At 48.1% G+C, this 23,233-nt stretch overlaps 1 protein-coding gene across 1 annotated transcript in view; it reads right to left on the reverse strand.

The window, feature by feature from the left end:
• The window catches only part of eml3 (EMAP like 3), a 214,663-nt gene that overhangs the window by 76,671 nt on the left and 114,759 nt on the right, over positions 1-23,233 (reverse strand). Inside the window, exons 4-6 of the mRNA XM_084332193.1 lie at positions 21,636-22,145; positions 17,521-17,637; positions 15,757-15,785 (exon numbers count right to left, since the gene is read on the reverse strand). Of these exons, the coding sequence (XP_084188319.1) occupies positions 15,757-15,785; positions 17,521-17,637; positions 21,636-22,145 (656 nt within the window). The remainder of the gene's footprint in view (positions 1-15,756; positions 15,786-17,520; positions 17,638-21,635; positions 22,146-23,233) is intronic.

Genomic DNA, 23,233 nt, shown 5'->3' on the forward strand with positions numbered 1-23,233 from the left:
GAGAGAGAGAAGGGGGTCAGCCAGACAAATAAACAAGTGGCTCCTCAACACTAAATCACAGCTGATTCCAGGCCGTCGGATTGGTCCCTGACACTAGGGGTCCCCGTGGGCCGATTCTCTGCTCTGGGGGTGAGATCTATAGGAGCCCAGTACAGAGGTGTGTTCCCCCACCTCACCCCCCACCCCCATCAGCCACACCACTGCTATTTCACTTAAAAAGAGCGGGCCTGCCAGGGCTGACACACTTCCTGAGGGGGGGGGGGGGGGGGGGGGGGGGACAACCTGGGTCTGCTCATTATAAATGTTATCAGAATCATTTGACAATGATATTAAGAGAGACAGAGACAGAGAGAGAGAGAGAGAGAGAGAGAGAGAGAGAGAGAGAGAGAGAGAGAGAGACAGAGAGAGAGAGAGGAGAGAGAGAGAGAGAGAGAGAGAGAGAGAGAGAGAGAGAGAGAGAGAGAGAGAGAGAGAGAGAGAGAGATGTGTGTTAGGTCCATAAACTTGTGAGGGATATATAATATAATTCACTGGGAGGGACACATTGGTGTGTATGAGTGTGTTTATGTGTGTTTGGGAGTGTTCGTTTGAAAGAGAGAGGGAGAGAAAGAGATAGGGAGAGAAAGAGAGAGAGGGAGAGAAAAAGAGAGATGGAGAAAAAGAGAGAGGGAGAGAGAGAGACACTAGATATAATCAGTCAGCTGAGAGGGAGAGAGAGACTAGATATAACCAGTCATCTGAGAGGGAGAGAGAGACTAGATATAACCAGTCATCTGAGAGAGAGAGAGAGAGAGAGAGAGAGAGAGAGATAACCTAGACACTAGATATAACTAGTCAGCCGAGAGAAAGAGAGAGGGAGAGAAAGAGAGAGGGAGAGAAAGAGAGAAAGAGAGTGGAGGGCAGGGGGATAGAGAGAGAGTGAAGGGGGGATGGAGAGGAAAAGAGATGCTGAGAGAGTGAGATTGGAAGGGAATAAAACGTGTCTCGTCGCTCTTGCAGACTATACAGTGTTTACGATGCGGACGTCCGTCGTCCGCGCATGACCTCCACATACAGTAGGCTACAGACGGGTAACAAATTAAAGGATTAGTGTGGTGTCTGTCTGGCCACCATGACCTCCACATACAGTAGGCTACAGACGGGTAACAAATTAAAGGATTAGTGTGGTGTCTGTCTGGCCACCATGACCTCCACATACAGTAGGCTACAGACGGGTAACAAATTAAAGGATTAGTGTGGTGTCTGTCTGGCCACCATGACCTCCACATACAGTAGGCTACAGACGGGTAACAAATTAAAGGATTAGTGTGGTGTCTGTCTGGCCACCATGAGCTGCCGGAACGGCTTCATCGTGTCCTGGCATAGATCCCACAAGCCTCTGCTGGGGCTCTGCTGCTGGAGGAGGACACCATTCTCTCCCCGTGTGGAGAGAGCGCTGTCTGTAACGCGTCGGCCAGGCACCTCCCCCATAGGTGTTCAGCTGACTGCAAAGGCCATCGCATAACTATTCACATCATTTTCATATATTCTTCAGTGAGCCCTCGTGTCCCGTGGATGGTGGGGGGGGGGGGGGGCGTCGTCATCCTGGAAGAGACCACTCCCATCAGGATAGAGATGTTTCATCGTAGGATGAAGGTGAATAACTTTGACTCAATCTGACTTTTCCCTCTAAGGGGACAAGTGGACCCAAACCCATGCCTGGAGAATTAATTGTATCATGCAGTGCACCTGTATAGAAGCATCTGCATTCGTTATGTTTCTCCACTCATTTATTGAGGTTTTTGCTTTAATTTGTCCCTGTTGTTGCTGTATGTCAGGTAGTTTCACAGTTACTCTGGTCAGGATGGATAAAAGTATAGACCTGTTCGCTGTATACGTCAGACTCAGTGATCAATGTTTTTGGGTTGTCCATCCATCAGTCCGTCCTTCCGTCTGTCAGTCCCATTCTTGTGAGCGTGGTATCTCAGGAACAACTTCAGGGAATTTCCTCAAACTTGCCATAAACGTCCACTTAGACTCAAGGATGAACTGATTCGATTTTGGTGGTCAAAGGTCAAGGTAACTGTGACCTCACATCTGTCATATTATCTCATCTCATTATCTCAGGAATGCCTTGAGGGAATTTCTTCAAATTTGGCACACACGTCCACTCAGTACAGACTACTACGTTCATTGCTCTAGGTTAACCACACCCACATGCGTAAGTCCCGCCCCTACACATAAGCCCCTTTCATATCCCATGAGTCATGCAGACTCGTGGGGGGCATCGCTAGACTCAGGAGGGACATCCACTTACATTGGTCTATTGTTGCCCCACCCCCGACAAACAAACCATACTGCCTTAGCATGCAGTGATCCAGTGCGATCGAGATAACAACGACTAGCAGCAACTACCATGATACATCTTACATAGTCCAGGCGTATTAACATAGCACGCCTCAATGACGGCGTGAGACATGAAAAAAAAAAAAGCATTCCTTGGCATCCTCCTCGGGCCTAAAGGCCATCCATCATTCTGTCCGGGACGCCGGTGTGGCGCGGCAGCAGAGGAGGAGTGGCCGGTGCTCGAACAGGCCCGCCAGTGTCTCGCTCAGGAAGAGGCTCCGCTGTGCCCCGAGTTAAAAAGTGACAGTGAGGGGTTAAAGAAAAACCCTCCCTGGCCTATGACTTTCATGGCATCGTGGGTGAAGGAGGTGGACTTTGAGTGATATACTGTATCTGTCATCTTCCAGCACATAGTGGGTAAATGAGACACGTTTTGCTCTTTTGTTTGTTGTTGTTGTTGTTGTTGTTTTTATAGTGCATATTCAGGCAGGCTTGTGGACCATCTGGCTTCATGACACCTGCACTCGATGTAGCAGAAAGGATCAATCCTCTCTGTTTATTTTGTATTTCTTTTATCCCTCATGCCGTTCAGTTACCTCTCTCTGTTTGGTAACCAGCCTACTTACAGTAGAAACGGCTTCTAATGTAAATCTGCTGTCATTTCTCCATTTCAAACTGTATAGATCCTTTTTTTATTTCGTTTTTTTCAATGTCATCTTGTAGGCAAAACTCATCCTGGATGATGGCCACTTGCACGGATGGGGTGTCGGACACTGTGTGGTTTCACCCTGAGACTTCATTCCCTGGAGACTTCCAAACCCCAAATTGCGAGCGTGTTTTTAACCCTTTCAGGTATACGATCTCAAATGTAGGATTAGAATTTCGAGAACTGAACATTCCGATCTGCCATTGAAAGCTATATAATTCCATGATGGAATTCTGAGAAGACAGTCCAAGACACAAACAGTCAATACCAGTGGTAGAAGTGCTTGGGAGCATTCACTTATCAAACCATTGACCTCTATAGGGAGGTGTAGTCTGACGTCACTGGTTGTTCCACCCGTATAGAGATTCATCATTGGGAAAATGGATTATGGCTAAGTATTGTAACAATTCTGCCGCATGAACATTGGCAAGCTTTCCATTTTTGCACAAAATGAGTTCCCTTCTACCACTGACATTATTGTTTAAGCATTTTTGGTTGAAATAAAGGTAGTTATAAGGTTTTTAATTTGTCGTAAACTACAGTTACCAGTAGGCAGCCTGTTGTTCACTAGGCAGCCTGTTCAGTGCTGTCGCCTGATCCACGTCACGGCCAGCAAGCTAGCTAGCTAGCTAACTTTAACGTTACCTCGCTAAACTAGACGTTAGCAATGTCTACTGTCGTTAACCATTTGAAATCGGGGCATGTAGAGGCGTTTCGGGACCGAGTAAAATGTGCAGGTCCTCTTCTCAGACCTGTGCACTGCATGCATCATGCCGGCTAGCAAGTTAGCTAGCTACATGTCACGGCCGGCTGATGCCACGATAGCTAACTAACGTTACAAGCTCAAAAACCTTATAACTACTACTGTCGTGTCCATAAGTTCCCTGCCAGAATACTTTGTCTGTGAGGACAAAAGCAAATAAGAACGATATATATAACGCTGTATAGCATATTCTCTAAAAAGTATACATATATATATTTTAAATCGGGGCATGTAGAGCCCGCCGTAAAAACAATAACGCTATAAACTATAGACAATATGTACAACGAAACAATGATTTACATTAGTATTTACAGTGATTTAATATGCAGTGAATACAAATAATGATAACGTGGTTGTTGCTTTTAGAAATGGTGTTTGGCTTCATCTGACAAATGGATATGATCACCAGAGAGATACTAGCCACAGATTCAGGGTCAGTTATTTTCCCATTGTACGAATTTTGTTAAGCTTATCGAATGTAAGGGAAATCTGATCCTAGGTCTGTGACTAGTCTGTGAGGAGGCTACGCTGTGGTGACGTCAGTCAGCAGCGCCAAATAGCAGTGTAGTTTCCCAGCAAACGAAAACATAAACGTTGTTATTTTGCTACCTTTACGATTAATTGCGAATATTTTCATGTTGAGCTATAGATTGTGGATAAATACGCACAGAAAGGTACACCATGCCAACGTTAATGCTTTATTTATCTAAAAAAAGCCGATTTAGAAATGGTCAATGGGGAAATACATTAAGTGGAACAGAGGGTGGAACAGGAAAAAACGAAAATGACGTAACCACTACACCTCCCTATAGGTTATGTTAAAGTGGTACAGTATGTGGTCCAGTTAAGCTGATATGATTATTACATCCTCTTGAAGTTGGCAGGCTTCAAATTTAAAAGTAATCATACATACATTTTTGGCGTGTTTTTTAGGCAAAATGTTTTTCTTCAAAGTAACTAGTAACTGATGTTTTCAGATAGATGTAGTGGAGTAAAAAGTACAATATTTCATTTGAAATGTAGTGGAGTAAAAGTACAAAGTTCCCTAAAATGAAAATACTCAAGTAAAGTACAAGTACGTCAAAACTGTACTTAAGTACAGCACTTGAGTAAAAATACTTAGTTACTATCCACCACTGCTCAATACCTGTAATAGTGGTAAATAAACACTATTCTGGGAGCAGAAGTAGTAGCACTGATGATCGTTATTAGAAGGGGGAAATAATACAGCGTGACACTTCTATAACATTTGCACCATAGTCAAAGAGCTCTTGTTGAACATGAGGCCCACTGATCAAATATAAACACTATTATGTTACTCTGATAGGCTAATCAAACCAATTCTCCAATAGTCAGAGAGAAAGAGAGTGAGAGAGAGGAGAGAGAAAGAAAGAGAGGGAGAGAACGGGAGAGAGAGGAGAAAGAGAAAATGAGAAGGATAGATAAAGTGAGAGGGAGAGAGGGGGACATAGGAGGGAGAAAATGAGAAGGATAGAGAGGGGAGATAGGGAGAGAGAAGAGAAATGGATATAGTGAGAAAGAGAGGGAGAGAACGGGAGAGAGAGGAGAAAGAGAAAATGAGAAGGATAGATAAAGTGAGAGGGAGAGAGGAGAGAGAGAGGGAGAGGAGAGCAAGAGAATGAGAAGGATAGAGTTTCAAGTTTCTTTAATAGTTGTCATACAGAAGTACAGAATACTTTTATACAAAATGCTTCTTACTGTTACGCTCCAGAGACTGTGCTAGACAAGATAAGTATGAAATAACATAGTATGAGGTCACAGTGTTCAGTATAGACATATGTACAATGTTCGATGCAGAATAGACGTAACTGAGTTACCATATAATATACAATATACTATGCAGTGTACTTGTAACTGAGGGGTACAATTCCCTGACTGTATTGATAAGTATGGTATCATTAAACCACTACCGCTTTATGTACTTTAATTACTGGCCATACAGTACATGATATATAAATATGATGAACACTTCCCACAATGAATCGGTTCCACACAAAGGTGTAATCAAGTATTTATTGCAGCAAATGGTACATAATATACTTCTCTATTTTACTTTGGATGCGCTTATAAGGCAAAGGAATGTGCGTAGGCAAATCAATAATGAATGTCCATTCTCTGGTTACGCAGGAGGTAATTATACAACCTGAATCTTAGGGAATTATATCTATGGTACACTAGTAATATATAGCGGGAGATACTGGAAGGGTCCCCCCGGTTGTAAGCCAGCAGGGGTAGAGGATCTGTCGGTAGTAGAGAGTCTGGTCAACGATGACTAAGGAGACTCCAAGTACAGGAGACGGTGCAATAGTCTCTTGATCCACAGACGAATACAGCTGTTCTCCGTAGACTGTAGCTCCACAGTGAAGAAAGCTAGCCGGCCTCAGGCTCTCTGAGGCGCAGACTCGACGTGGCTCCTCACAGGGTAAATCCCACACGTGTAGGCGTCGGCGATTCTCCGCTCCATAAATCACAGGACCAAAACAAATATAATCCAGCCGCAAAGGGCTATGTAGTCGTCGGGTAGATTAATCCAGTGTACATGTCCACACGGTTCTCGTCTAGGTCTCCTCGGGTGAAAGCGCCATGAAAGCAGCCCAGCCTGGATAAGCACTCTAGCTGATACGAGGAAGCGTTGGTGATGCTGGTCACTGTAGAACTTTAGCCGCACGATACACTATACACAAATAGACTATTACTGACTTAATAGAAATATGTCGCACTCGACGGTATAGCGCCAAACTCTGACAATTCAGTTATTAATTCGCACGCGGTCTCAATGCTCTTATTTGGGGCCAAACAGGCCATACTTCACCGCACGGAGTATCGTGGGTGAGGCTTCAACTTATTGGGTAACTCTACTTCTGTATTCACCTGCGCCATATTTATATGCACGGCGAACAATCTAGTGCCAACCTCATTTCTGTCTCGTATTCCTGGGCAAGGCCGGGCATGTACAGACATGTCTTGACGGTGGCCTTGAACCTGACTCTGGAGGCATGGCCCCGGCGCCTGTGGACCGCTGTCCAATAGGAGAATGAAATATTATGGTCTGTACTAGGCTAAAGGGATATTCCGTGTATATGTACAAGGAATATACAAGGGATATCAAACGATATACAAATACTATGCAATATATATCAATCAATAAATATATATATTCGGTTTAATCTGATCCTTTGTAACAGCCGCCTCCTAATTAGTCCCACCTAATTAGCTAAGCAGAGACAGATTAACCGCACTGTCCACTACTCAATGTCTGTTGTGAGGGGTCGGGCAGTTCACAAAGTCATGGGGTCATGGTCGTCATCGATAGTATCGGGGAGCCTTGGCAGTTCTATTAGCCTCGCCACGGGTCGGGTGTAGATCCGTCCTTGGACGAGCACTTCGGCTGCTCGGACCTTTCCGTCGGCACCGGTGATCACTTTGCTTACGCGGCCAGCCGGCCACATAGCTCGGGGTAGTGACTGGTCGATAATCATGACGACTGTTCCTTCTGTCAAATTGTCTCTCTCTTTCACCCATTTCTGGCGGGTCTGTAGAGACGGTAGATAGTGGAGTAGGAAGCTGTTCCAAAACTTGTCAGCCAATACTTGACTGTACCTCCACATTCTTCGGCCGTTCGCTTCTTCAGGCCTGTACATTGTCTGTGGTAGCGCGGGGTCCAGCCGCCCCATCAAGAGTGTGTTGGGGGTGACTGGGTCGACATCTGCTACATCACTTGAGACGTAACCGAGGGGCTTTGAGTTCAATACTCCCTCGATCTCCGTGAGGACTGTCATTAGGACTTCTTCCGCCACGGTCTGGGCCCCAAGCACGGCGTACAGGGCTGTCTTTATTGAACATACTTCTCGTTCCCAAGTTCCACCGAAGTGAGGTGCGTTCGGGGGATTAAACTGGAAGTCAATCTGGGATGGAGCGAGGTGGGTCTTAAGTTCTGGGCCCATAGCTTGGAAGCTCTCTCTCAGCTCTCTTTCTCCGCCTTTGAAGTTTGTCCCGTGATCAGACAATAATATAGACGGTTTGCCTTTTCGCGATGTGAATCTTCGGAAGGCCATAAGGAATGAGTCTGTGCTCATGGTTGGAAGGAGTTCTATATGCATCGCTCGGGTGGTCATGCATTTGAATACAATACCCCACCGCTTCTCGGTTCCTCTTCCTTTCTTTATATACAGCGGGCCGAAACAGTCCATACCGGTGGAGTGAAAAGGCTTGTCGCCGAGTCGGAGGCGACAGGGAGGTAGGTCAGCCATCCGGGGTATACTGGGCTGCGCTCGCCACTTACGACAGTCTAGACAGGTTCGCTGGAAGCGCCGCACTGCTTCTCTCCCTTGCAGTATCCAATAACGACGTCTGATCTCCGCGAAGACTCTCTCTGCCCCGGCGTGATGCACATCCTCGTCGTATTTCTTTATGATCAGCTCTGTGACCTTGTGTCGGCTGTTTAAGACTATCGGGTACTTGACGTCATCCGGTAAGTCTGGAGCTCTCCGCAGACGACCACCCACTCTGATGAGACCATGGGCGTCGTTCTCGGGGGCTAGGTGGAGCAGTCTGCTGTCTGATGGGACGGGCTTTGCTCCCTGTAGACAGTCTAGCTCATCGGGGAACGAGTCTCTCTGGGCTCGTTGTAGGAGAAGAAGTTCTGCTTCTTCGTAGTCAGCTGCAGTAATGTCAGTAGTGAGCTGAACCTCTGGGTGGTGCCACAGGAATGTCTTTAGCTGCGCACTCTCTAGGGTGAGGCAATCGTCTATGTCGGGGTCTGTGGAGACGAGTGTGTTCAATCCACAGAACATAGATTTCTTGTTTTCGGCCTCCTCTTTACTCGCTTCCCGTGGGGTGGGTGTAGGCCACTCTTCTTCCGGGAGCTTGAGGAACTCTGGCCCGTCACTGTATAGGTTGTGACGGGTGAGGTCATCCAGGGACATTCCCCGGGTGATGACGTCAGCTGGGTTGTGTTTTGTGTCCACATACCTCCAGCTTGCTACTTCTGTTAAATCTTGAATCTCTGTGACTCTGACTCCCACGAAGACCTTGTATCTGCACGAATCAGACCGGATCCATGTGAGTACTGTCGTGGAGTCTGACCACAAGATTGTTCTTTGCACCGGAATGGTGAGTTCACGTTGGATTAACGTGGCGAGTTGCGCTCCTGCTAGGGCTGCGCAGAGCTCTAGACGCGGGATAGATTGTTGCTTTCGTGGGGCTATTCTTGAGCGAGCCAGGATGAAAGCAGTATGTATTTCTCCTCCCTCCTCTCGGGCACGCAAGTAGGCCACCGAACCGTAGGCTACTTCGGAGGCGTCGCTGAAGACGTGCAGGTCCATCTGGCACGTCTCCGGCCTCACTGTGGGTGGGAAGTAGCTGCGGCGTATGTTGACACCTGGGAGTGAGCTGAGTTCCGTCTCCCACTCTCTCCATGTGGATGCAAGGTGTTCGGGTATGGGGTCGTCCCAGCCCTGGTCCTTGTCCCATAACGCTCTTACAATCATCTTTGCCCTGGTGGTGTAAGGTAGAATACATCCCAACGGGTCATATTGTCTGGCGAGTGTTCTGTATACACTCCGTCTGGTGGTCGGTAGTGCAGTCGACCTTCCCTGCTCCTTGGTCAGGGGTGTGTGTTTATAATGGAGCGAGTCTGTTTTGAAGCGCCAGACTAGTCCTAATGTCATTTCTTGGGCTTCTCCTGGGATGGTCGCCATCCAGGTCTCGCTGCTTGCTGCCTTGTCCTCGGGGGAGAGGCTGCGCAATACTTGCGGGTCGCTGCTGGCCCACTGCCTGAGATCAAAGCCGCCTTTGATCAGGGAGGCGCGGAGCTTGAGTAGAAGGGCCTCGGCTTCTTCTGGCGTCGAGACGCTTTGCAGACAGTTGTCCACGTAGAAACTATTTCCTACACTTTGTCGGACCTCTTCATCAGCTGCTGGGTCCTCTGCGACGTGTTTTTGCAGTGCAAACGTAGCACAGCATGGGCTGCATGTGGTTCCGAAAGGGAGGACTTCCCATTGATAGATGGCTGGTTGCTCATCCCCGATCCTCTCTCTCCATAGGAACCGCAGCAGGGGCTTGTCCTCCTCCACTAGTCTCACCTGCAGGAACATCCCTTTGATGTCGCCGCTGATGGCCACCTTGTCTTGGCGGAAACGTAGTAACACGCCTAGTAGAGAGGGGCCGAGTGTTGGGCCGGGCAAGAGCTCTTTATTCAGATTTTGTGATCCGATCTGGTAGCTGCAGTTGAACACAATACGATCCTTGCCGTTGTGGTGGACTTTGTGGTGCGGCACGTACCATGATTCGGTCGTCTGATCGGCCTCTTTAATGTCAATTTTCTTTATGTGTCCCGCTGTGATTAGCTTGTTAATCTCAGCGCGGTACACCGTCTCTTGAGCGGGGTCTCTGGCTAGGCGCCGCTCTGTGTTCAATAGATACCGCTCCGTCGCTTCTTTTGGGGCGTGGAAGGTAGGCATACCCTCTCGCCTCAGGAGTGGAGTTGCGTATCTCATCACTCCGTTGACTTTGACTCTCTTTGTCCCCTGCTCGAGGAGGGCTATAGCGTAAATGTCTTCCTTGGAACGAATGTCTTTCTTTTCGTTCTTAAAGGGCATTGTCTCTAGTGTCCATAGCCTCTCGACATGCTGTAGGAGGGTGGTGTCTTCTTCTGTCACTCTGGAGTGGAGGCAGCTAGTGGCTGCTGTTCGGTTAAGAGACTTAGCGAGGGGGCCTTGTAGTGTCCATCCTAGGCGGGTCTCGACTGCTGCAGGACAGCCTCTGGGCCCTGTGTGGACCCGATCAATCGGGACGATGAGGTCTGCATGGTCGGAGCCTATCAGCAGGGTCGGGGTGGCACCGTCTATGAGTGGTATAGGTAGTTGACGCAGGTGCACATATTTATCCATCAGCTTGGCGATGGGGTAGGTGTACTGCGACAGGCCTATTTCTTGGCTGGTGAAAGCGTTAGTAATCCTATACCGTCTCTCTGGCTGCCCGCTTGCTGCGATAGTGAAGGAGACATTCTCGCCCTTTATCGTCTTTAGATCTCTTCTTATTGTCCGAATCGTCATCTGGTTTTCGCTCCCCCGCAGCCCCAGCTGGGCCGCAGCGGACGCGAGGAGAAGGGTCTTCTCTGACCCGTCGTCAAGGACGGCGTAAGTGTCCATGACCTTATCTTGGTAACTCAGTGTTACGCGGACCACCTTTAAGAGCACCCGGGCGCCCCCGCTGCTGGCGGGGTCAATGTACATAACACTTGCCTTTGTGCTGCTTGAGGGTGCAGGCTTTCTTCTGTTACTGTCGTGTAGGACATCTAGGTGGGCTCCGTCACACCGACTACACCTCCTCTTTAAGCGGCAATCGGCTGCCATGTGACTGCGCGCACATCGGTAACAGCGTCGGTTGGACTTTATCCATTGACTCACCTCGTCGGCGGTCATCTTCTTGAACGTGTCACATTGTGACAACCAGTGTTCCTTTTCGCAGTACGGGCACACCATCTTCCACTTCTCTTTCATCGAGGGGGTACTGTGGTTCTTGCTGCTCGGTACTGATTCTGATTGGTGCATGACGGTCACCAATCTGCGGCCATCGTTTGCTCTCCTAGGTCCCTCTCTGGAGCTTGGGGTGCTCCGCATGAGCGTATCCAACCGTAGGCTGTTGACTTCTCTCGCCAGGAAGTCGGCTAGGTCTAGGAGGGATGGCTCGGGACCGTTAGGATCACGTGGTCTCTTTGCCGCCTGAAGCGTTCTTGTCGGGCGGGCCGGAAGCTTCTCTAAAATCCTCTCGACATTAGAGTTTGCGTACAGTTCGTGCATACCCTTTTCTCTTTGCGCCCCCAGCATCCCTACCAGGGATTGTACCTTGATAGACAGGTCATCTAGTGAGCGATTGTCTGTGGCTGGGGGTAGGCGGTCAATATGCCTTATCTCTTGTATTACGTAGTCCCATATGCGTCCATATCTTTGGTCGAGTGCTGCTAGAGCCGCTGTGTATGGGGTAGTAGAGGTGGCATAGGCCAGCGCTATATTGTGCGCTCGGGGCACCTTGAGGTGCTTCAGTAGGATAGCATACTTGTACGGTTCATCAGCTACATCAGACATCATTGTCTCTAAGCACATTCGTAGCTCCGTGTACTGTGCTCTGTTCTCGTGGGTGAAGTCCGGAAACGTCGGTGTGCCAATGTATGATGCCATGGATGGCTGGCACATCGGTGAGCGTTGGAAGAGAGGCCTCCTAGGCGAGTCTCCTCTTACGCCTCTTGGTGGGCTGGTACCTGCTGGGTACCATGGCCCGCGTATCCAGGTGCTGTTCCTCGGGGCTGGTCGTGCGTCAAGCTCACCCGTGAATTGAGTCGGGGGTCTGTAGCGCAGAGCCGCGGGGGTAGAGCCTGGGCTGTACTGGACCTCCTGGTCCTGTGGAGTACTGTGCTGCTGTCGGGCTTGACTCTCCTCCTCTCCCTCTTCTTCTTCCTCTGGCAGGTCCTCTAGATCCTGTAGTCATCTATTTAGCCTCTCCGCGGTGTAGACCGTTTCTTCCTTGTAGCTGGGTCTCACTTGGACCGGTCGGGGAAGGGGTTCGGAGGGGGGTATAGGCTCTCTCTGGTGGTCGGGCTCAGGGTCGCTTGATCGGGTAGGGGAGGGTGCCCTTGACCCTTGTCTTGACGAGGCCCTGGAACCCCGTGCGGAGGGAGGGGGTGTTGCCCTGGTGATCAGCTGCTCCATAATCTGCGCTTGTAATCGGTCGCGCTCGGCTTCGCGCTTGGTGAGAGCGAGGTCGCGCTCTGCTTCTCTTTGGGCACCGGCAGCGGCGCGCTGGGCTTCGGCGGCGGCGCGCTGGGCTTCGGCCCGGTCCCTTACCATATTCTCTTCCGTCTGAAGGCGTCTAATCTCTAGACGTATACGATCTTCGTCGCTCCGTTGCTGCGCCTGAAGGCGTTCTCTTTCCATGGAAGAATATTCGCGCTCACTAAGCGTCTGTGCTTGGAGTCGATCGCGCTCTGTTGAGGCTGCTAGGCTGGCGAGGAAGGCCTGTGCCAGCATCTTGTCCACCTCGCTGGGGGAAGACGCTGGTTGAGGTGATCCGCTCCTGGCAGTACTCGTTGGAGATCTGTTCTCCTGTGGCGAGTCCTGGAGATCCATCTCCGGGGTGCTCTCCTCTTCTTGTAGCGGGTAGAGTTCCATCCCTGGAGGGCTGTCTTTATCCTGGAGCTCTCCGGGGACTACTTCTTCGGTCTTGGCGGGGGGTAAAGTCATGTCGGGTCCCTCCTGGTCCCTACCGTGAGCTTGGTCAGTTACGTTAGAACCCACTAGGGCCTCTATTGGCGGGGTAGCCTGGTCGATAGGGTCGGACATAATTTTACTATCTACTTTTTCCGCGTTTACCGTCTGTAGAAAGCTAGGTAGTATATTGGCAACGTAATCCTCTAAGTACTGAGGTGTCTGCCGTCTACGCTGCGGGCGATCTACTTTAGGAGAACCGTTTTGTGGAGTGTTCATCATTGGCCATGTCAATATTAATACCACTATATTAATATTACACTAGTTACCCTCCGGCTCGAAGGACCAATTGTAACTGAGGGGTACAATTCCCTGACTGTATTGATAAGTATGGTATCATTAAACCACTACCGCTTTATGTACTTTAATTACTGGCCATACAGTACATGATATATAAATATGATGAACACTTCCCACAATGAATCGGTTCCACACAAAGGTGTAATCAAGTATTTATTGCAGCAAAAGGTACATAATATACTTCTCTATTTTACTTTGGATGCGCTTATAAGGAAAAGGAATGTGCGTAGGCAAATCAATAATGAATGTCCATTCTCTGGTTACGCAGGAGGTAATTATACAACCTGAATCTTAGGGAATTATATCTATGGTACACTAGTAATATATAGCGGGAGATACTGGAAGGGTCCCCCCGGTTGTAAGCCAGCAGGGGTAGAGGATCTGTCAGTAGTAGAGAGTCTGGTCAACGATGACTAAGGAGACTCCAAGTACAGGAGACGGTGCAATAGTCTCTTGATCCACAGACGAATACAGCTGTTCTCCGTAGACTGTAGCTCCACAGTGAAGAAAGCTAGCCGGCCTCAGGCTCTCTGAGGCGCAGACTCGACGTGGCTCCTCACAGGGTAAATCCCACACGTGTAGGCGTCGGCGATTCTCCGCTCCATAAATCACAGGACCAAAACAAATATAATCCAGCCGCAAAGGGCTATGTAGTCGTCGGGTAGATTAATCCAGTGTACATGTCCACACGGTTCTCGTCTAGGTCTCCTCGGGTGAAAGCGCCATGAAAGCAGCCCAGCCTGGATAAGCACTCTAGCTGATACGAGGAAGCGTTGGTGATGCTGGTCACTGTAGAACTTTAGCCGCACGATACACTATACACAAATAGACTATTACTGACTTAATAGAAATATGTCGCACTCTACGGTATAGCGCCAAACTCTGACAATTCAGTTATTAATTCGCACGCGGTCTCAATGCTCTTATTTGGGGCCAAACAGGCCATACTTCACCGCACGGAGTATCGTGGGTGAGGCTTCAACTTATTGGGTAACTCTACTTCTGTATTCACCTGCGCCATATTTATATGCACGGCGAACAATCTAGTGCCAACCTCATTTCTGTCTCGTATTCCTGGGCAAGGCCGGGCATGTACAGACATGTCTTGACGGTGGCCTTGAACCTGACTCTGGAGGCATGGCCCCGGCGCCTGTGGACCGCTGTCCAATAGGAGAATGAAATATTATGGTCTGTACTAGGCTAAAGGGATATTCCGTGTATATGTACAAGGAATATACAAGGGTTATCAAACGATATACAAATACTATGCAATATATATCAATCAATAAATATATATATTCGGTTTAATCTGATCCTTTGTAACAGTACTAATATACACTATATAGTGCAAAGCAGAAATGGGATGAGGTACAATTTAGGTACAATTTACAGTAAGGTGTACGAGTTGTAGTGCAAATCCTTTATCAATAAATATAAAGTGTGTTTAGGTGATCTAAAGTGTGGAGAGTGGGTGCTGCAGTGTGTTGTTTGTTTAGAGAGAGGAGATATGGAGAGAAAGAGATAATGAGAGAAAGGGAGAGTGAGAAAGAAATACAGACAGACAGAGAGAGAGAGAGAGAGAGAGAGAAAGAGAGAGAGAGAGAGAGAGAGAGAGAAAGAGAGAGAGAGAGAGCGAGAGAGAGAGAGAGAGAGAAGAGAGAGAGAGAGAGAGAGAGAGAGAGAGAGAGAGAGAGAGAGAGAGAGAGAGAGAGAGAGAGAGAGAGAGAGAGAGAGAGATTGTCCTCTGACGCTCCCTTTCTTTGGGAACGAGACCCATAAACGCTCCCGCATGTGTGGATTTGACTCCAAAAGCCACACAGGATATAATTCATGTGCCGAAATGGGAAATGGCCAAGAAAATGCATTTTGTATGAATTCCAGCACATGTGCAGCATACCAGTCGATGGTTGGTTTGAGGGGGAAATACAATATTGTGCATTTTATACTTTGAACTAAGCTATAAGGCCTGTGGACTGTTATGGCCCTATGGAGTATTAAAAGAACACAGGCTTACTGTCTTCTCAAGAGAGACAAGAAGATAGATACCAGTTTCCTCTCTGTGCATTCAGTAGAAAGCTATCTGGCTGCACGTTAGCCTAGCTTAGCACAATGAATGGAAGTGGACAGTGCCGGTTAGCCTAGCCATTGTCCAAGTAACACCTCTCCTGAAGGCTAACCGGCACTGTCCGCTTCCATTCATTGTGCTAAGCTAGGCTAACGTGCAGCCAGATATCTTTCTACTGAACGCACAGAGAGGAAACTGGTATCTATCTTCGTGTCTCTCTCTGGAGAAGACGGTAAGCAAATTTCCCAAAATGTTGGCGTGTTCCTTTAACACCATTCCAGTGCTTTTGATTTGGAGAGAAGGCGGAAGATACCTGCGTTTGTGATGAGCTCCTTGACCCGGCTGCAGGGAGAAACAAGTTAACCAGTTAGCAGGGGTTGGAGAGGTTCAATTACACAATGATTACCAGTGTACATATTAATCTCAAGCCCCGCCCTCTTTTCTTGATCGTCCAATCACTAATGTTGCAAACTTAATTTTGTCTGTGGGGAGCGACAGTTATGATTGGAGGATCATGAAAAGAGGGCAGGGCTTGAGATAGGTCAATTGAGTTTTCAGAGGAACAATGTTTTCAAACTTTATTATCTAAAGGGCGGCTGGGTGGCGCAGCGGACATTGCGCTCGTCACCAACGCAAGAGACACCGAATCCGGCTGTCAGCGTTGCCTCCGGCTTGGGCCGGCCGTCATACTGACTCAATTGGCAGAGTCAGTGGAAGGGGAGTCGATGGGTGGTAGTCTGGTAGTCCTACAGGTCGGTCAGGGCGCCTGCACAGCAAAGACAGGAAATGGCGGGGGCAGTGTGAGCCTCCCACACGTTACACCTCGCCAATGAGAGTCCGCGCTGGCAGGTGAAAAGAAGTGACTGGCTGCCTCCACATGTATCGGAGGGGACATGTGATGGGCTTCTATCCTCCCTACGACCGGCCAGTGGGGGGCACATGCGAGCAATGATCAGGACAGGACAGGGAGAATTGGCACAAGAGGAAATTGGGATGGGAGAAAAATCACAGAAAAAGGAGGAGAAAAAGTAGGTAAAAAAAAAACGTTATTATCTAAGATGGAGTGTTGTGTTCACTCATAGTTAAAGACAGTTGAGGTTGAGTAGTTTCTTGTGATATCACATTCACAATGTTTTTGGATTGATTTGAAAACTGCAAATACATGGGCTGTCCAACAATATTTAAAACAGACTTATATGGTTCTTCGGTGCGAGGGTTCAATTGTTAACAGTAACATAATCCAATGGAATACACCAACTAGGTCATGTAATCTGATTGTTTTCAGTGACTTTTGGACTACCTTGCCTCTAAAATACCTCTCTTGACCTCCTCCACACCTACACCCCCTCTCGTAGGCTACGCTCCTCTGACACTGGACTCCTCATCATTCCTCACACCAGACTGCGTTCTGTTGGAGACAGAGCCAGAGTCCATCTGTTTTTAAATCGTACCCTCTGGAACACTCTCCCTGCCTCAATCTACAACGTTGAGTCCATCTATGTTTTTAAATCATACCCTCTGGAACACTCCCCCTGCCTCTGTCTACAACGTTGAGTCTGTTTTTAAATCATACCCTCTGGAACACTCTCCCTGCCTCTGTCTACAACGTTGAGTCTGTTTTTAAATCATACCCTCTGGAACACTCTCCCTGCCTCTGTCTACAACGTTGAGTCTGTTTTTAAATCATACCCTCTGGAACACTCTCCCTGCCTCTGTCTACAACGTTGAGTCTGTTTTTAAATCATACCCTCTGGAACACTCCCCCTGCCTCTGTCTACAACGTTGATTAACTGTAAGTATGAACTGTAATGCGATTACATGTAACCTGGCAACACTGACAGTTATAAACAGACATATACTTCTTCTACTCCGCGTCTCTGGGCGTGCGATCACATATAGGAAATCCTTTGACTTCTTCAGGGTAATGTAATTTCATTGCCGCAGTTGCTGTGTGTACTGTATATAAAGGCCGCTTGGCACTCTTGAGCGCGTGACCTATTTGGTGAGATATTTAACTGTTCTACCAGCAATGTTAAGAATGACAGTCCTGACTGATGCCCGTGTGGCCGACTCTCACTTCTCCAGGCTCGGGCAGCGTGTCAGCAGGTTGGCCGAGGAGACGGCCTTCTTGTCCAGGCGCTTCTTGCTCTTCTCCTGAGTCTCTTTCCCCAGCCTCTCGCTGTTCCTCCGCACCCTGGACGAGGAGAAGCGGAGGAAGAGGAGGAGGAATAGAAGAAGGAGGAGGTGGATGAGGGAAATGAGGAGGAAGAGGAGAAGGAGGAGGTGGATGAGGAGGGACACGAGGAGGAAGAGGAGGAGGTGGATGAGGAGGAGGAGAAGGGGTTCTCATGAGAAAATTCATCTTCAGGTTCAAGCAATAGACATGCGCACACACATAATACACACACAAACACACAGACACACACACAAATATACACACACTCTAAATCCCACTCATATGTGTACAAGCAAATGATGACATGCTTATTATGCATGTGTGCAACATATCCATGCCAAAACGCCCATCCATCCAGGGGACCAATATGCATACGTGCACACAAACACACACCAATATGCACACACATACACATACATATACAGTGTACACTAATATGCATGTGCACACATCCACCCACACCAAATTATACACATACCACACAGCAAATACACACACACACGCACACATACACACACACACACACACACACATGTCTCATAATGGAATCGTAATTGATGTGTTATTGTGTCTGTGTGTTCTCAGGTTTTCCTGTGGCACCCGCCCAGTTTCCTGATGGTGACATGCCTCCCTGTTGGAACTAGCCATCAGAGGAAAAGGTCACGTGATCTCAACGCTGCTCTGCGGTTGGCCACGTCACGGCCCTCTGATTAAGGGAAGTGAAATTCAGCTGCCAACCCTCTCCACTCTCCTCTCTCTCTCTCTTATCCTACTTTACCATCTGCTCATGTTAGTTAGAGGCCAAATCTGTCACTCATTTGCGTATTCATCTTGGACATGCTGTAGATTCCTGAAGACTTTCACTTGGAGATGGAAAATAAGCATTTTCGAACTCAATATAATACAAATATGTAAAACGTAAACAAAACTTTGACAGCATCAAAGTGTATTAAGAGCTCAGGTCTACTTAGCACATGTACAGTCCTTGTATCAAGGGCTTGGTCACGAGCAAAATCATCTCTAATCATAAGGGTTGGGTTTGAGAGGCGGGGAGACCTGTTTGTTTGCATTTGGATTCCAGATTGTCTTCTTGCGAAGTGTCCCACCCGAGAGCCACCACTGGGGGCAGACATTTTACATTTACATTTAGTAATTTAGCTCATGCTTTTATCCAAAGTGACTTACAAGTTATGTACAACAAGTCAGCAGGAAGGAACTCTGGCATCTAAGGGTAAGTAAACATTTTTGTCAAACAGTGTTGAACTTGAATGCTACCGTCTTGAGTGCATAGTAGTATAGACATAATTTAGCATAGTAGGTAATAATATAGGCACGGTTCCTAAGTAGAGTGCATACTAGTAAAAGACAGTATGAAGGTTATTTATTTATTATTATTATTTTTTTCATTTCAAATATTGATTTAAGAAGTGTGATTGACAACTGTTCCACTGTTCCACTGTTCAACTGTTCAACCTTCCGCAGTACCAGTGGTTACCATAGAGGGGGCGTGAGAGAGCTGGGCTCAGCAGGGGGCTGGAACATGTGTTATCAATCGACAACAGAGTCCTCACAAGCCACAAACTAGAACACAGAACAGGGAACTCACCCACGTACGGAAACACACATGTAAACAAAAGGCTGTGTGGTGGTGTGGTATTGTACCAATTATCTTCTAATTGTCTGCACACAGAGTGAATTAACGGCGGTCGAGAAGACACGAGATGAAGAACAACCAAGCCCGAGAAGAACAGAAATAATTGCAAGCAGAAAAAACAACAACACCAACCCCTGATTTGCTTGAAGAGAAGAGAAAGGAAAAACACAGGGAGGATGATTGATTGAGAGGGTTTAGAGAGTTGAATCACAGCAATTCCATGAGAAGATTTTTACCCATAGCCTTGTGTCTCACTGCTAAAACCCAGTTTGAGAGACCCCCCCCCCCCCAGTGCTTGGCACTGCCTCTGGACACACTGTACACATCCACTACTACAGCTGGTTACATAACCATCAGCCCCCATTCTTTACAGTTACAATCGGCATAGCAACAGGGGAGGCCTGTCTGAGGACCTCCGATTCCCCGCTGCTTCAGACGGCGGCCATTTTGTGTGTTTTCGTACGGCACATAAAAGCGCTGTTGACATGGCAACACACTACCCACCCCCCCACCCCCATGTCCCTCTATTCAGCTCTATTGTATATACTGTACATACATGGAGCTGTGCTCAACTGTCCTCACATCACATTTTTTTTATCCACTTTTTCTCCTCCTTTTTCTGTGTTTTTCTCCCATCCCAATTTAGTTGTGCCAATTCCCCCCTCCCCGGTCTTGATCGTTGCTCGCATGTGCCCCCCACTGGTCGGTCGTAGGGAGGGTTGAAGAATCTATCGCATGTCCCCTCCGATACATGCAGAGTCAGCCAGCCACATCTTTTCACCTGCCAGCGCGGACTCTCATTGGCGAGGTGTAACGTGTGGGAGGCTCACACTACCCTCGCCCATCTCCTGTCCTTGCTGTGCAGGTGCCCTGACCGACCTGTAGGAGTCGCTGTTTACAACGACCAGATTACCACCCATCGACTCCCCTCCCGCTGACTCTGCCAATTGAGCCAGTATGGCGGCCGGCCCAAGCCGGAGGCAACGCTGACAGCCGGATTCGACACCGGTGTCTCTCGTGTTGGTGACGAGCGCTTAGACCGCTGCACCACCCAGCCGCCTCCTCACATCACATTTTCCACCATGTCTAATTGTGTGTGTGTTCATGCATATGTGCCATGTGTGTGTGTATGTATGGATTATGTGTGGGTGGCTGTGTGTGTGTGTGTGTATGCACGTTTGTGCGTGTGTGTATAGTACAGTATGTGTGCACGCCTGTGCTAGTGTGTGTGTGTGTGTTTGCTCTTGGATGTGTGTTACTCTGTGTGTGCGCATGCCGCTGCCATTACATGACAGCAAGGCCTTGTGTTTCCAACCCGCGCACATCCACCAGCCGCCGTGTTCAAACGCACAGAAGAGAACGCAGAGGGGGGGGGCTGAAGGGGCTGGGAGGACAGAGCGTGACGTTCCCCAAGGACCTCGTGCATCATGACGCACCGTGCAATCCTGGCCATCACAATCTGTTTGCTTGATAATACAATAAGGGCTCTGAAACTGGGGTTCACAGTTGTACAAGACAGCGGTACTCACCATATAGGACGCATCACTGTACACTTTACTACTTTACTCACTGATTGGTTGGACTTCACTGGCTACACGCAGGTTGCAACACTGGTATGTTTTTATGTATAAGGCTGTTCTTGGTCAACTTTCATGGTACATCAGTTCCAAGCTTGAATGAATTCAAAACTCCCTCAATCCCAGATCCAGCACCTGGCTGCGCTTTAAAATACCGCCCGTGCGGACTGAGGCAAGTAAAATAAAACTATTTTATTTTGGTCACTGGTCCTGGAATGACCTCCAGACACACGTCTCAAATTGGACTCTCCGGTCTCCTCCTTTTGCTTCAAACAAAAAATATCTGAAATCCTTGCCACCTGCTGCTCCTGCTTTGATGTGTAGCACTTTTCTACAGGTTGATTGTTACTGTTTTATTGTTGCTTGTATTTTATTAAGCTGAATAGAATTTTTTATAAAAAAAAACGTCGGTTGTATAGTAGTATAATATATGTGTATTGTGCTTTGTTATGTATTATGTATTGTCACAATTCGTGCTTGCCTTCTTGGCCAGATCACACTTGAAAACAAGACCTCAGTCTCAATGGGTTTTTAATTTTCTGGTTAAATAAAGGTTTACAAGGTGTACAGCAGTACACAAGACAGCAGTACACAAGACAGCAGTACACAAGACAGCAGTACACAAGACAGCAGTACACAAGACAGCAGTACACAAGACAGCAGTACACAAGACAGCGGTACCCAAGACAGGATCAAATAAAAAAGGGGTGATTTGTCCATTAGAGCCATGCAGTCAGGCACGAGACAGAAGACGGAGGCGACGGAGAGGCGGTGAGAGAACGCACAGCTTTTTCTTCTCCGCCTCCTGGATGGTGGACAGAGGTCCCGAGCGGGGCCCGGGGCTCTGGTCTTTGGGCGGTGCCGGGGAGCCCGAGGTGGGGATCTGGGGGCCCGAGCCCTGCTCCTCCGGGGAGCCGTCGGGAGCGTCCTGGAACTCCTCCCTCTGGAGGCCCCTGAGGGTGGTGGGGTGGATGGGTTCCTCCACGGAGGAAGCCCAGCTCAGCTCCTTGTCCCGCTCCCCTCCGCCCTCCTCGTCCTCCTCCTGCTCTTCGTACTCCTCCTCCGGCCCCTGGGCGTGGTGGGGCGTGGCCGGGTCCTCGGGGAGAGCGTCCTCCAGCTGCAGGCTCTGGACCACCCTGGTTAGAGCCGGGGGGACCCTGTCCGCCACGGTGTCCTGCCCCAGAATAGTGGGCTCTGTCTGGGTGGACCTGTCCAGTGTGGAGGGCCTGGGCTCCAGGGACACTGAGTTCCCTATGTGGCCGTTCTCATTGGTCACAATGCTGCTTGCCACTTGGCTAGAGAGGGTAAGAAGGTTGAGACCAACAGAGAGAAGTGATGGAAATGACACAACAATATGTCTCAGCTACTGTACATAAACACATTAACAATGAAACTGATAAAACTCATAACTACCCATCATATTTAATCATAGCTTTATCTTTATCATTTAGCTGTATCTACATAGTTGTGTATCTACCACTCGAGTCCTGGACTGATTTTCAGGACTCGTGACTCGACTTGGACTTGAGCACTGATGACTCGGACTTGGACTTGGACTCGAGCGCTGACTGCATTCGGACTCGGAAGGTGCAGACAAGGTCTCGGACTTGTTAATTGATAAATATAGTTATTTATTAAAAAAGAAACATTTTATATGCCCTAATCATTTGGCATAAGATATTGATGGCTATTGCATTTGTTTGGCTATTGTGACACAAAGTAAATAATCTCCCTTTGAAATGGTGACTGCTGTGTCATTTATGTTTAACACATTCGGGGCCAGACCCGAGATATCTCGGGTTAACTCGCCATGCGAGAATAGCTATATCCATTCATTTTTCATCCATCCAGCCTGATGTTATCATTGGGAATGGGTCTGAGCTCGCAAAGGGCAAATACTGCCGCCTAACGCCTCCCGGCCGGTATTGCACATCATTGGGATCCCTCTGGCTGGGGCTGTGCATCGATCTAAGAAGTCCGGTCCAGGTTTTACTTCTCGGGCAAGAGTAATGTTTATAACACATGGACTGGGGACACTCGGAGCAGCGTGGATTATGTGTTTTGGATATATAACGTTGGATCAATAAACGTGATCAATATTTGGAATGGCGATCAGGAATTGGATTTACTCTTTTTGCAGTACATCAGATGTGAGGTAAGGACTCTATGTTACGAATCTTGGGTTAATCCGATGTTTCTTTCACCGCCATCGGAGCGTGTGTGTGTGTGTGTGTGCGGTTCACGCCGACCAAAGTACGGAGAAGCGATTTTTCAGACTCCTCTTCTGTTCGTGCATGATGACACATATAATATCGATAATCTAGCGTTTATTTAAAAACGATTCATAAATCAAGCAACAAATGGCACGATTTCTAAGGAAATA

This window comes from Notolepis coatsorum (assembly GCF_963971535.1).
Source record: "Notolepis coatsorum genome assembly, chromosome: 1".
Lineage (NCBI taxonomy): Eukaryota > Metazoa > Chordata > Actinopteri > Aulopiformes > Paralepididae > Notolepis > Notolepis coatsorum.